Source organism: Pteropus alecto, unplaced genomic scaffold (genome assembly GCF_000325575.1).
Source record: "Pteropus alecto unplaced genomic scaffold, ASM32557v1 scaffold79, whole genome shotgun sequence".
Lineage (NCBI taxonomy): Eukaryota > Metazoa > Chordata > Mammalia > Chiroptera > Pteropodidae > Pteropus > Pteropus alecto.
Window position 1 is genome coordinate 13,287,744 of NW_006494612.1, and position 16,601 is coordinate 13,304,344.

At 32.1% G+C, this 16,601-nt stretch overlaps 1 protein-coding gene across 5 annotated transcripts in view; it reads right to left on the bottom strand.

Moving 5' to 3' along the window:
- The window catches only part of TBC1D32 (TBC1 domain family member 32), a 166,590-nt gene that overhangs the window by 55,462 nt on the left and 94,527 nt on the right, over window positions 1-16,601 (bottom strand). For all 5 annotated transcript variants that reach the window (XM_015600132.2, XM_025042417.1, XM_006926130.3 and 2 more), the window contains 3 exons: window positions 3,215-3,337; window positions 2,018-2,126; window positions 1,134-1,227 (listed from right to left, as the gene is read on the bottom strand). In XM_015600132.2, coding sequence (XP_015455618.1) covers window positions 1,134-1,227; window positions 2,018-2,126; window positions 3,215-3,337 — 326 coding nt within the window. The remainder of the gene's footprint in view (window positions 1-1,133; window positions 1,228-2,017; window positions 2,127-3,214; window positions 3,338-16,601) is intronic.

The window sequence follows — 16,601 nt, forward strand, 5'->3', positions numbered from 1 at the left end:
TGCAATTGTAAGACATAATGTGTATATCAAACACTGGATAGAAATAAAAATGATGGATATCAATTGATGGCCTCTAATGATTGTTTTGCATCAAATAAATGCAGGGAAAAGTAAATGACATATGAAGTCTCATATGGAAGAAAAAAATCTTATTTTTCAACAATCACTTCATAGAATATAACCTTTGTGAAATCGATTTTGTTATTTCTTTCCAAGGCAAGGCTGACAGTATTATAAAGGAATTCATGCAGATACAAGATTTAACTTCTCAAATTAATGAATAGCTTAATCATATACCTTCATTTTTTATCTTAGAATGTTCTAGTCTAAAAACTGTTTGAATTTTCATTGCTCTTATGAAGAAGTCTAAACACCCAAACTTGAGCTACGCTAGCATTATATCTGAACTTAGTTTACCTGTCTAGTCTTATTTCTGCTGACTCTTGCCCTCGCATTCCAAATCTCAGGCATCCTTGAACTACTCACAGTTCTTTAAATATAATTTGCTCCTTCTTGCCTCTGTTGTTTTTTAGGTCAAAAATATTCTTCTATCACCCAGCAAACACATATTGATATGATACTTCATAACTTGCTTTAAATATCATTTTCTTGGAAGGGTTTTCCTGCCTATGTGCTAATCTAGCAGGCTACACACTATCTATTTAGCTCCTATTCAATTATCTGTTTACTTGAATATATTCTCTAAAAGTTCATAAACTCCTCTAAGGTGAATAGCTGAATTTTTATTTCATCATATTTATATAATGTATACTATGTTTATATTTCAAGTCTTGAGCACATAGGACTTACGTATGGCATACAGATACTAAAAAATATTACTCTGTTGAATAAAGTTCTACGTCTAGAATTTATCAAAAAAACATTAATTCCTTTTTCAAACCAAAAAAAGAGAGAGAGAGAGAGGGCGATATTCTGAAAAAATTATTTGGCATCAACAAATATTAGCTTAATATAAAACAAAAATAAATGAAGACTTACAAAGAAATAGGTGTAAATATATTCATGTACACAAGCTGAGTGAAAAACAGTATTAATCTCTTTTCTTAATAATTTCTTTTAAAACTATAACAAAAGCACTAAAGTAACATGGTGTTTGATGGCAAATATTTTACCTTGTTTTAGATCAGCATTTCTTGGAACTTCCAACAGATAGCAGTTTGGTAAAGGATATGATGAAAACATTGGCCAAGGATATGGATCATCACCCTAAAAAAGAAGCAAGACAGATGACTTTAGGAAGTAGTTAAAAATATTATTGAATTTTAAGGCTTTCTGAAATGTCATTCATTGAAATTGGCTTTTGTTTCATAAAAATTCTAGAGATGTAGCCTAACCAAAAACTATTTGATATTACGATCTTGCTTTAATGGAGAACTATAATGAAATAGAAACAACATTAAATAAGCGAATTTATGGCAACTTGTTCTAGTAACTAGGACTGATAATAATAGCTTTAGTATTTTTTCATGAAAGGAAAACTATGATCTTCAAAAGAAACTTGTATTTCCTACGTTGCTTACAAAATTGTTTCTCTTATGCTGTCAATCATTTCTATCTCATCCATCCCAGAGTGACAGCAAGATGTACATAATAACAATAAAAAATTAAACCCTTTGAGAGAAAACCAAACTATTAATGTTGATGGAAGGTGAGGTACATAATATTGTCAATTAAATACAAAAGAATAATCTAATAAAATTTAGGTGTTATGAAAGAGAAAGACATCAAAAGTAAAAAATTCAAAGACACAAGTTTGACAACTTTTTAATAAAAGAATACCCTACTCTACAACATAAACTTGTACTCATGACTCCCTGCTTTGAAGAATATTATTTTTGTTTAAGTATTTACTTGCATCCTAAAGTTTTTCTAGTAATAAAAGTTCAATTCTGTCACGTAGACATTTAGAAGTTGTTGTTTAGTGTCATCTGAGTTTGGCTACGTTTCTTCAAAATGTATCAGAAAAATATTTTCTCCTTTTCTTTACCCCACTTACCTTTTCTAGTATCCTAGGAGGTAAAATTCGTTCCACTGGCCCACCGATAAGATTCATTCTAACAAGAAGATGATTTCTCTCCACCGATAAGCCATCAATTATAAAATTCCTGGACAATAAATATATCAATTTTGTTATCTCTTTAATTGGATAGAATTTAAAAATCGAATCAGTGAAATGTAAAGAGAAAAAGCAGAAAATTTTCTACAGAAAAGTTTGGAAAATAGATTATCAATATATTACTTAAAAAGAACTAAATTCATTCTTTATCTTAATTTTGCTAGAGAGCAAAGACTTGATAGAGATATAATTTTTATAATAAGAAGAACGGGATTAATAAAATAATATTTCCTTGACAAATGTGACTGCATTTAAAGAAATGAGGTTAAGACAGGCATTATTTTCACAATGACTTTATCACATTTTTAGTCAATGTTCCCTTAAGTTCTAGACTCAGTGCCTTAAATTCAAAACCTACATGTTGCTTTTAAGCAGCTCCACACTTCCTGTAGCTGTTAATATCATCCTTCTATATCAAATCTAAAGTACTGAGCAATGTGCCTTGTCTTCTGTAATTTTCCAAGACCCATATATAATGGAAACATACTTTTTTCAAAATTACAGACACAAAAACAATGCCACCATTGAATTTACATTCAGTAAATGTCAGCCAAATGAGGTAATGGCAAGTGTGTTATATTAATAGAAAAAAAACTATCAAGATATGACCATAACCTCATTTTGCAATAATCAGAATTTATGATTATAATTAATATAATTAAGAAAATGAAGTAAAGAGATCCTCTATAAGAGACACTAAATCAAACATTTCATTTAATGGATCATCTTACATATGCAGACTGAATTTAAAGGTGATACACGTTCATGCAACAATTTAAAAATTCAGGGCTTAACTAAAAAAAAAAAAAAAAATCAAAACAAAAAACTAAACAAAAACTTAGAAAGTAGTACTCTGCAAGTGCTCCCCAATCTTTCTGTGATATTTTCTTCTGTCACTATCTTTCTGTGACATTTATGCTTTAATTGCTTGTTACTCTGTTATTTAAATCTATTGAATTCAGATAGTGAAAAAAAACATTAAACAAACTATATAGAAAATTACTGTCTTAACAGAGCATTGGTAAAAAAAAAAAAAAAAAATTGCTGTTATTATCATGTCTTAACAGTCTTTTTTACCTGTGGCTCTCAGAGGTCTCTATGATATTTTCTTCTTGAGCATTTAGTAATATTTCAGATACTTGATACTGAGCCTCTAATAGAAGAAGAATGTCTAGATCACAGCATATAACACTTAATAACCTACATAAAGAGAAAAAATAAAAAGTAGATTTTATAAGTTTAGAGGCTTTCTTGGTGTCTCAAATACCTACATATAGAAATACAAATTTGAAGAAACCATCAACAAGGCAAAGAAACAACCATTTGAATGGGAGAATATATTTGCAAACAATGCCTCCAATAAGGGTCTTATGTGCAAAATATATAAAAAAACTCATACAATGCAAATCAAAACCACAATGAGATACCCCCTCATACCTGTTAGAATGGCTATCATAGACAGGACAAGTAATAACAAATGCTGGAGAGGATGTGGAGAAAAAGGAACCCTTATACACTGCTCATGGGAATGTAAAATGGCACATTGGCACTATGGAAAACATTATAGAGGTTCTTCAAAAAACTAAGAATAGAATTATCATATAACCTAGTAATCTCTCTTCTGTGTATTTACCCAAAAAACCTGAAAACATTTATCCGCAGAGATATATGTACCCCTATGTGCAGCATTATTCACAGTGGCCAGGACATGGAAGCAACTGAAGTGTCCTATGATAGAAGACAGAATAAAGAAAATGTGGTACATATATACAATGGAATATTACTCAACCATAGGAAATATGAAATACTGCCATTTGCAACAACATGGATGGATCTCGAGATAATCATGCTAAGCGAAATAAGTCAGATGGAAAAAGTTGAGAATCATATGTGTGGGATGTAAAACTGAAAGCAACAAACAAACATGACAAACAAACAGACTCATGGACATGGACGATGGATTAGTAGTTACCAAGGGGAAGGGGGGAGTGGAGAGGAAGGTAGGGACACAAGGGGTCAAATATCTGGTGATGAAAAGAAATTTAACTTTTTGTGGCGAACACACAATGCAATATATATGAGGTATTGCTGAACTGTATACTTGAAACTTATTTGATTTTATTAACCAATGTCATCTCAATAATTTTAATAAAAAAATAAAAAAAGATCACACAGCTATTTCAGATACATTTTTAATCAATTCGAATAGTAATTGACTTCAAAAGTTTTTATTAAAATATTATTTTAAAACCATAAGTAACTTTTAATCCAGTTCTTTAAAATTATCTAACTCTAGAAATACATTTTTTTCCTCAACAGCTACTTAATTTAAAAATTAGTTAAAGAACATTAGCAAATCCATAAAAATGGCAATTGCCACCACTTTTAATTCAGTAATAATTACAGAAGGAATGACAGAATCGTTTTGCTACCAATCCAGGAAATGCTCATTAGGTGAAATGTCAACAGCTAATTTTATAACATTCAGATAAAGCTGAGAACACCTAATACACTGATCCATCTTAACATTACTAAAAGAGAGACAAGTAAAAATCTTATGGCTCCTATTGTGATGCAAGAAGATGTAAATTGCATCACCTATGAAATATTCTTGCCAAGAAAACAGAACCGGAAACTAACCAATCCTAGATGTCTCACTATCAATTTACATAAAATACGAGAATCAGAGAAATATTTTAAAATCTACTGCAAAGAAGAAACAGTCAGCCAAAACCAGAATTTAGAAAATCATACACAATTATGTATTATTTCTCCAAGAAAAAAAATGGAATAATAAAGGGAATAAAGGAAGTTGTAAATCTAAAAAAAAATATCAAGCAAATATGAAGGTTCTGTTTTGATCGTGATTCAAACAATGGAAAAGTGCATTTGGACTCAAACAAGAAAATACATTATAGGTACTATATGAGATCAGGAAAATAGTGTTAATTTTGTTGGATATAACAATGACATGGAGGTAATGATTTTTTTGTTTGTTTTTTGTTTTTGTTTTTTTAATGAGTCTTTATCTGTTAGACTTACTACTATATTGTTCATAGGTAAAACAGCGTGGTATCTGGAATTTGCTTTAAAATACTTAAGGAAAAACTATGTATGGAAGGGAGAGAGATGTGAAACAAGATTGGAAAAAAATGTTAACTGATAAAGATGAGTGATGGGTACATAGAACGTTCATTATACTGCTGCTCATTGTTTTTATATGTTTAACAACTCTATAATAAAAAGTATATCAAAAAAGATAATGTGAAGGGAAAAGGGAACATTGGGTGGCTATGGTAGACTAAGAAGTTAGGGATGGCTTCTCTGAAACGTGGCATTTGAGGACATAGAGGATTCAAGAAGAAACCAACTTTCTAATTATACAGCTAGTGATTTTTCTTAGAGAAATATTCAAACATGAGCACAGGGTCCTACATACAAGGATACTTATTGTAGTGTGTTCATAATAGCAAAAAAAAAATGTCCATCTATAACAATAAGTTTAAATGCTTGGGGTACATTTTTACAGTGGTATACTATGCAGATAATAAAACGGGGCAGCTATATATGTTGTGATAAGGAATTATCTCCAAGACAATGTTAAGTGAAAAAAAAAAAAAGAGGCATAAAGGTTGTACATAGTGGAATCACTTGAATAAAATTGGAGAAACATCTGGATACACATATAAATACGTATTTGTTTTTATATGTTAGGTCTGCGGAAGTTAGAGAGGGATCTGAGAGACTGAAAGAAAACATACTTCTCACTGTATATCTTTTAAGGTATTTTAATTTGGGTGCAATTGGATGCTTTACTTATTCAGTAGCATCCACAGAGAGAAAAAATTGGCAATTCAATATCATTTCCCAGAACCTGACAAAAATAACCAAATGCATATGAAACTAAGAGAAAACCTACTATTATCAATTTAGAGAAATGTTCCATACTTAGTTTATTAAAGTAAAAATACTTTCCTAGATACAATAAAATGGAACCAAAATAAAAGAATATTTAAATGTTTAGTTTAAAGATGACAGCATAAGCTGACATTTCCCTTTTCTCATCCTAGAAGTAACCTCGAGGATTGAGCAGGGGTGGAGGCATAGCATAGTATCAAAAATTTTAGCCAAAATGAGTTGAAGGGCAGGTAAGGGCAGTTAAAATAGAGCAAATACTGCAAGCAGAGGTAAAGAAATTGAGAAAAGATATCATGGCTGCCATTAATGTGAAAAGAATGTAAAATAAGACTGTCAAGTATTTAGATACACACATACACACACATATATATGTATACATACGTGTATACATATATATGTGTATGTGTGTGTATGTATAAAGAAAAACTAATTTCTAAATAAAAACAAAACTTTTTTTCAAAAGTAAGAGTATACTCAGGATGAAAAAATCTAACCCTCTTTGGCAACAGTGGAAATGGAACAAAGGACAGCAAGAGGATCCCCGGTCCTACTGTAATTCTTACTAGTAGAAGGAGCAAGATGGAACAAGGAGTCACAGACAAACCAATGATTAATTACTGGTTATAGGTTATACACAATTATTAATAAATAAAACTGACTACCTCTTTGGTAGAGTCAGCGGGGACAGCACAAAAAAAGGCAACGCACACACTCACACATATACACACACACAGTTTCCATCGAACACTTTAAAACTATGACCAAATAATTTTCCATGAATTAAAAAGAAGTTATATAAATGTATCAAATCAATACTTGTACAATGTATACAATGTTGTATGTCAATTATATCTCAATTAAAAAAAAACGGTTTAATAAAGAAATAATCTCCATTAAGCTCTTTGCACAAAACAGGGCACAGGGAAGAAAGAGCAATACAACTAGGAAAAATAAAACCTGAATTGGCAGAACTAAGAACTATAAAAAAAATAAAATAAAATAAAATAAAATAAAATAAAATAAAATAAAATAAAATAAAATAAAATAAAATAAAATAAAAACAACCTGTCATAAAAATTAAAGCGCAACTGGAAACAGCAAAGAAAAAAAAAAAGAGCAGATGCTGCTAAAACCATTATAAAATGGTATGGGAAACACAATGAAAGTATGGAAAATACAATGAAAATAAAAAGTTTAAATTACTGATTTCTTAGTATACCTTTAAAGATATTAGTCAAGAAATACTGAGAGAAAAGAAGCCGCAAATCTAAGTACGTAAAGTGTACAACAGGTCCTAGGGTAAATTGAACAAAGAGTCAACACAGAGATAGAGCCTAGTAAAGCTATCAGACTTTAAGTGGATAAAAAGAACAATTGGGGTAATCAGGGAAAAAGATTAACTCACTAAAAGAATGAGTATACACGTGGGTGGGGGGTGCTGAAATCAAACTGTTCTCAGACACATCCACTACAACATTCAATACTAGCAGAACAACAGAATAACACTGGGGGTAGGTCTATAACTATCAGATATTAAACCATATTACAAAGCTGTAATATTTTTAAAGTGTTGTAATAACACATGAATAAACAAAAGAAAATCCAGATATAGACTCAAATATATAGAGGAATTTAAAATTATGTCAAGAGCAGATGGAATTCTTGATGGACTGAATATGTGGAGCAAGAAAAAGAAAGATGTTAAGGATGACTCTAGATGTTTTGTTAGAAAAACAGGAAGGATCAAATTGTCACCAATTCAGTTAAGGCTTTAGGTTACGAAGATTTAGTGAGAACCTAGTGACCTTCCTACTTTCTTTAGGTTATTAAATCAGTAAACAAGTAATGAAAATGACCCTCAGCGTCCTCTAGTTTATGATTTAAAAGAAAGGTCTATAGGATCTAGATGGACATCGAGATGATACAAGATGAACTGGAGCAACTCTGAAAGCAAATACATGCTTGAACCAAATTCTCATTAAAGAGAGAGTAAATAGAAACTTTAACAAACTATGTAAGATTTTTAAGATCTTACTTAGAATAATATAAAGCTTAGCAAATTTGACCCTGCAGTAAATTAAAAGAACAACATAGTGTGACAAAGTACAATTCATTCCAGGAAGAAAAAGACAGTTTAGTATGAAAACATCTCCTAATGTAATTCATGACATCAATACACAATAGAAAAGAACCATATAACCATTTGACCAGATGCTTAAAAGCTACTTTATTTAAGAGTCGACATTCACTCTTTATTCCCTATCCTCCAAAAAATTCTAAATAAATTAAAGAAAGGTTAATTTGATTTACAAAACAAATTTATCTCAAGGCAAGAGCTAAAAGCACAAATATGAAAAACATTCCCATTAAGGTCATGAGGAAGGCAAAACTGTCCATTATTATTTAACATTGTTCTAAAGTTTAAGCCAATACAAAGAAGATGAAAAAAATAGAGGCATACTATCTGAAAGGAGATAATAATGTTCATTATTAGAAGATGATAAACTATTTGGAAGCCATCCCATCCATGACATAAAATTAAATTTACTTAATGTTAATATTGATTGACTACCTACTAAGTGTGTACTAGTGTTTTAAGTGCTGATGATACATCACTAAACACACATGCACAAAAATCCCAGTTCTGTATGGAAGGCAAAATACTAGAGGAAGGGAACAGACAATGAAAAAAATAAAAAGTTAAAAACTAAAACGAAACACAGCATGGATACACTAAAGCAGAGAAGTGAATTCAGAGTTCTAACAAGAGGGTGGTGGGGATGGATCACTGCATGCAGTATTACATAAGATGGTTAGGAAAGACCTCACCAAGAAAGTGACAATTCCATAAAGACCTAAAAGAAATGAGGAAACATGCCATGGAGCAATCCAAGGGAAAAGTGTTCTAGGCAGAACAAACAGCTTGAGCAAAGGACCTAAGGTGAGAGCATGCCTGGGCATGCTTGAATAACAGTAAGGGGGCCCGTCCATGTAGCTGAAAAGGAATAAGCAAAGAAAAAATATTAGGAGATGAGGTCAAAATAATATTGGAGGTCCACATCACAGAAGACTCTGTAAGGCCATTGTGAAGTTTTTCTTTAATGATATGAGAAATCACTGGAGTATGGTTTCATTCTGATGATATGAAAAACCTCTGAGTATAGGATTGAGATTATTTGATTTGTGTTTTAATGGGATCACTCTGGCTGCTGTGTACAGAATAGGCTGATATTAGGTATAGAAGTTCAGATGCCAGTTTAAAAAAATCTATAGCAATAATTTAGATAAAGTAGTGGCTTAAAATAGGGTATTGTCAGTAGATCTCTGATTGAGAGAATGGCTCTGTGGTAGAATCTTAGAGGGGCACCCTGATCCCTACCCTTCTGGTACTCAGGCCCCTGTGAGTTTCCCTTCTCAAGTATAGGCAGGACTTGTCACTTTCCTCTAATCAGAGTATGTTAAAAAATGGATGTGATTACATGATTATATAAGACTCCGTGCCCTTTTTGCTAGAGTCCTTTCCCTCTGCTGGGTTTGAAGAAGAAGCTATGTTGAAAACCACATGGCAAGGATGACAGATGCCTCTTGGAGTTGAGAGCAGCCTTCAACTGACAACCTACAAAGGACTCTAGCTCTAGGCAGCAAAAAAACAAGACCTTCAGTCCTAAAACTAAGAGGTAACACCAATAATCTGTGTGAGTTTGGAAACAGATCCTTCCATAATTAAGCTTCAAATGAGACCACAGCCACAGCTGACACCTTGATTGTAGTCTTATGAGACTGTGAACAGAGGACCGAGCTAAGGTCTACTCAGTCAGAAACTGAGATAATAGATGTGTGCTGTAGGCCACAAAGTTTATGGTAATTTGTTACGCATGAATATAAAAATAATACAAACTCCAAGACTTACACCTAGGCAACTAAAAGCATGATGTTGTCATTTGGTTAATATGGAGAAAACGAGAAATTGGGAGGAGGGGGGATATACATATATATACACACACATGTGTATATATATGAACATGAGAATATGTAGAATTTTGCTAAAAATAGCAAAAAAATAGAACATAAAACAATAAGAAATGCACAGGACCTACTTGAAGAGAGATATATCACTGAAGAGTAAAAACAAATTTCAATAGAGGTGGTACCTACTAGGGTGAAAATATTAAATATAAAGATATGCATTTTTTCCAATTCAGTTAATAAATTTAAGTGTATATTATTTAGTAATTTAATAACAAATAAGAATTTTATAGAGCTCAATAAAATGCCTCCACTAATAACCTATTTTTTTTTTTTTTTAATGACTACAGCACCTGGTCTTTCTAGGTGGTCTCCATCCAAGTACTAACGAGGCCCAATCCTGCTTAGCTTCTGAGATCAGACATCGGGCTTGTTCAGGGTAGCATGGCCGTAGACCATGGACTGTGGCTCCACTGGGGCACAAACCCAGGACCTTCTGCGTGTAAAGCAGACGTGCTAACCGCTCCACTATGGAGCCACGTCCCTAAATTTTTTTTAAAGAGGATAATGAAATGAATATTTTGTGTATCATATAATCTCATAGACATTTACCTCTATTTATGAGGTTTTTACGATGCTCTAAATTTGGGAGAGGTGTAACATATTTAGTCTCACAATGATTCTGTGAGGAAGGTACAGTTACTATCTCCATTTCACATATGGCAAAATGGATGAAAGGATTGAGAATCTTGCCTAAAATAACTCTGGCAATATGGTTTCAGAATCCATGCTCTTAACCACTGAGTGATACTGCCACATACTATAGTGTACACTAGGGCTATAAATATTAAATTCAGAAAAGATGTATGACCTCTATGGAAAAAAACAACATTTTAATTAGAGTAATTAAAGAACACAAATTAAATAGAGACATATACCATGTTCACAGATTGGAAAATTCAGTATTATAACAATGTCAATTCACTCGCTATTGTTCTATAGATTCAATCCCATGATAATCAAAATTCCAGTGGGTTAGTTTGTGTGACAAGCTGATTGTAAAATTTATATGGAAAGAAAAGGACTAAAAGTAGCCAAGCTATTTTTGAAAAAGAACAGTGGAAAAAACTGCTCTATCATTTATTATAAATTATCACAAAGCTATAGTAATTACAATGATGTGATATTTGCACAAGGATAAATCAAAATACAACTGAACAGAATGGGAAGTGCAGAAACATATATTTGTATATTCAGATACTTATTTTGTAACACAATAAAGAATTATGTATGTATGTATATAAAGAGATTTATAGCTAATGTTCTGTGTGTCCTAGACTAGTTTATAATAGCCAAAACTGGAAAATTGGAAATAACTCAAATGTCCACAAGAAGCATACTATATAAACAAAACATGGTATATTTAATTGCAATGAAAATAAATTAACTGAGATATATGCCACACTAATCTTCAAAACCATACTACTACACAGAAAAGGTCAGACATGACAGAATATATGTCAATGGTATATAAAGTTCAAAAAATGGCAAAATTAAAATATGTTGTTTAGGAATACATAACTAGGTAGTAAAAACATAAAGTAAATCATAAACATACAAAGTAAATACCATAAAAGTCAAAATTGTGGTTACTACTGGGAATAAGGGAGAGAGTCATGATCGAACAAATGCATGGTGCTAGTTCTCTCTGTTTACTTCATTGGGATTATGTGAATATTTATTGTACAACAATTTTTTAAGTGTATGTTTATATTTTATGTAATATGTATATTTTCAATATTTCATAAAAAGCTTAAATGCTATAGTAGGGTAGGTAATGGGAAAAAGAATATCATTATACCCATAAGAAGTATAAACATGTATTCAACGAACAAATTCAGAATTCTAATAAAAGAATGCATACTTTAATTATTACACATCAAGATTCTTATAAGCTTTAATAACAATGCTATTTACTACTCAATTATGTATCCATCTAATGAACAGATCTTAATGGCTCATTAATTATAAAGTATATTTGTATAAACTAGAGTAAACATAGAAAGAAAAGTCACTTGAGTAAGTTATTTTTCTAGCCTAACCATAACATTAAGGCTAGGTTTACAAAATGAATAGAAGTGTGCAGATTATTTTATATCCACTGATCTAGAAAAATGATCAGAAAAACATGTCTCAAAATTTACACATTATTAGGTTTACAAGCAACAAATTGTGAAATTTAATTTTTGTTGGCTCCAATCCAAATTTCCCAAAGTTATAAAAAAGGAATCTTCTGCCTACTTCACATATAAAGCTAGCTGATTAGATCAAAAAGTATTCTTAAGGAAGTCAATGATTATGCAAGGTGAGTCCAAATTCATAGGTAAACTAAATAAAAGTTTTAATGGGACTTTTTTTTATGTACAGAGATAAAGTATTAAAAAATAAATTAAACTAAATTAATGTAAAGGTAGCAACAGTTACATAGACATTTCAGAAGTGTTTGTGTGTATGTGTCTCTCTCAGGATGCAGTTAGAAATAGATCAACTCTACCTATCCCAGACACAAACCTTCTTAGGTTAGGCCTTAAGTTACTTTTATCAAAATAAGAGAAGTTTCTGTATACCAAAAGACAGACAGTAGTCAAAGACCTTACTTAGCTGTTCCTTTATTTCCTACTTCATGTAATGAATGCTAAGCAAAGTGCATATATTACCCACACTATTACAGTCTTATGGTTTCCAGAAGCCAAAACTGTCTTCACCCCAGGGGATATGGCCTTGCCAATTTAAAGGTAGTGAAAACACTAAAGAGTGTTTGCCTATAACAAAGCTTTTAGAAGCAAGACAGATAACTATTTAAGGGTAGGAGTGGATGGGTAGGGGGAATCCAGCCTTCTTCAGTAACTCTGTAAAAGCATTTGAATATCTGTGGTGATATTCAGTCAAATCGATTGCCTCCTTTGAGTCAGGTTTATTGATGACATCTAAAAATGGCTTTCTCTCCTCCTTTCGGGGACTGAAGAAGGCTAAGTCCCTCTCTCTATAAGATATTTCATGCTATACATAAGCATAATCTCTAGACAAATAATTTTCACAGAAATTCTACCATCATTATTAGATCTTTTCTTACCTTATTGCAATAAGTGAATTAAATCTTCTGTGAAGAAACACAGATATCCCTAAAATACATTTTTTAAATAAAAGGTCACAATTTTTAAGCTGCATTTGAATTTAAAAAATCGGTGCAAGATACTGATGAGAATCTGAGGATTTTCCTAAGATCTCATGATAGCAGAAAGGTAGTAAGGTTAAAGGAAATGAGTACCACATCTTACTCATCATTACATCCCTCATATCTAGCACAGGGCATAACAAATGTTCAATAAAAATTGGCTGAATAATTGGCTTATTTTGCGGTCATATATAATAAGTACTGCATATCTACGTCACTACACTGAGAAACTCAGATTAGTATAATCTTCCCTCCTGGGTAAAAAGGAAAATAATAGGGTCTCTGACTCATGAAGGCAGGTTAAGAAACGGAAGGAGAACATCCTTCTAACACAGGTGGAGACAGAAAAGGTGGGAATCCAGCGAGAGTGTTAATGGCCTCATCTTTCATAGCAGAGAGTCAATCAATACTGTCTAAAAGCGAACTATAATGCTCAAACCACTTGAAATGTTTTACATATTTTCTTAATCTTAGGGGAATCTCTGGGGAAATAACCATGCCTGGAGTGAAAAAGCAGTTATTTAAAATTCAGCAATTCCTTCTATGTCACTAGGGTTTCTTCTCTTTTCTTTAAAGTTCAGTTAGAATTTAAAATGAAAACCATACCATGATTAAATTTTTATGAAAGACTTTATTTCTATATATCTATTCTGCCTTTATATACATAGAAAGATGTCTAGAATGATTTTCCTTAATGTTAATAATTTCACTTTCAGAATTAGGAAGAATTTCACTTAATTATAATTAATTTTCTGCATTGGTTAATATATAATAAATTGTTTGAAAAGCAAAAGAAAGAGTTAAGATGACTTTTAGGATTAAGCAATAGAATAGATGGTTGGGCCACTTAATGATTTATTTTGTTTTGCTTTTGTGGGAGGAGATCCAAGAGATCAGTTTTAGACATGTTAAGTTTGTGAGGTCGGAGAAATGTGTGAATTAAGATGTCGGGAGGGAGAATAATGTTTGAGGGTAGGCATATAAATTGGGGCATCCACTGACATACAGATGATACTTAAAAGCAAAGGTGTAAGTGGATAAACTAGAGGTAGAGTGTACTGTAGTACCCCCTTATCTGTGGTTTTCCTTTCTGTTGTTTCAGTTACCTGTAGTCATCTGTGGTCTGAAAATAATAAATGGGAAATTCTAGAAATAAACACATCATACCTTTCAAACTGCATGCTGTTCTGAGCAGCATGATGAAATCTCACTCCGTCTGGCCCAGCTCATCAATCATCCCTTTGTCCAGTGTATCCACACTGTATAATGCTACCCACATGTTAGTCACTCAGTAGCCACCTTGGTTATCAGACTGACTGCTGTGGTAGTTCAGTGTTTGTGTTCAAGTAACTCTTATTTTACTTAATAATGGCCCCAAAGTGTCTGAGTAGTTATGTTAGCAATTTGGATATGCCAAAAATAAGCCGTAAAGTATATGTACATGTAGGAAAAAACATAGTATATACAAAGTTAAGTACCATCTAGTTTCAGGCATCCACTGGGGGGTCTTAGAATGTATCCCCTGTGGATAAGGGAGGACTACTGTATAGACAGAAAGTGGACCCATGGACAAGTTCTGAGTAGTCCAACATTCGGAGTTTGCTTAAGAATACAAAAGAGAAGAAACAGCAGCCATAGAAGTGTGTGGTGTCACAGAGGCAAAGAGAACTTCCACGTAAAAGAAACGGGCCACTATATCAAATGCTACTGATAATTATAGCAAAATGAGAATTAAAAAGAGAAGAAGAGTCCAGTAGATTCATCATTATAGAAGTTATCAGTAACCTGGAGATGAGCAAGATATGCAGTTCTGACAGACTTATAGTCAAATGTCAATGTCAAATCTAAGTGGGTTGAGTAGTAAACAGACATGAGCAAGTAGGGACAGTGTGTATAGATCACTTTGCTAACGGGTGAGAGGCAGAGAAACAGGACAGTGGCTGGAGGAGATGTGAAGTCAAAGAAAGTTTCTTCTTGCATGCATTTTGTTCTGTTTCAATGTAAGATGGGACATATGAAAGCATATCAGTCTGCACGCTGATACCAACAGTAGAAAAGGACAGGTTGGAAGTACAATCTCCTCGTATATTAGTCATTTACAATATAAGGTTTATAAGACAATCTTGGCAAATAAAAATTCAGAATATCAGATAGAATGTGATGCTGTTGAAAAGTTAAAATCTACATTTCACTAAGTCCCATATATAGAGTCATCTAAGCGCTGTGGTAAACCTAAAGGAGTTGTGTTGAACTTATGCTATTTATAAATTTTTGAAGCAGGAGAAGAAAATAAAGAGAATGAAACAAGCAATGCTAAATTAGAAGTCATAGACATTAATGGGATGATCTACTGAAGGGCGTGGTATGATGAAGGCACAATTAGAAACCAATAAAAACACTATAGGAGGGAAAAATGCAGGTAAGAATCTAAAACACATGGAAACACAACATTTATATAATACAAAGCTATGATCTAAATTATTACATCACTGGACCTCAGTGACCAATGCTGGATGAAAATGAGTAAAAAAAATTAAATAAAAGTAAATAACTTTAAGTATGATTTAAAATACAACCGAATTAAATGTTGTTATGAGAATGAAATTTAAAATACAATGAAATAAATTTCTTGTCAATGAAAAGCTTGTCACAAGGCACATAAAATACAAACTTCCTCAGAAAGTGATTTTGTCATTTTCTTTGTCTGAATTCTGATGTTGTAAACATAGCAAACTATTTGGCAGCATGTAGAAGACTACTGGAATACTAAAAAAATGAAGACAAAATTTATTTCCTAGTAAAACATAAAAATAGAATAAAATTGATAAAAATCAACACCTGAAGTACTATTATTATATTCATTATGGTCATTTTTATAGTGCTTGCTGTGTGACAGGTACTGTTATAAGCCCTTTTTATTTTTCCTATGTAATTCTCACAATAACTCAGAAAAATAATATAATTATATCCTCCATTTTACAGATGAGTAACTGAGATCTCACCTCACACAATGAGTAAATAGCAGGTAGTCTGACTCCAGAGTCCATCATGTTGCTAACTACTATAGTGCATGAGTCTATTGCATGTATTGACAATGGAATGGCAAATTTTCTAGTGTAGGATAGAACAACTCCATTTGGACATTATAAGAAAGTACACTCTGAAAATTAATGTATTTTATTCTCAGGAGCATTTTACTTCTTAGATTGCTTTTTGCATGACTAAAATCCTATTGTTAATTTTTTTGCCAGAAAAACAATAAAGAAAAATACTATTCTGTCAAAAAAACAAACATAAAAAAAGAAATTCATTCAATATATCAATAGCAAGAAGCCAAATCGATGT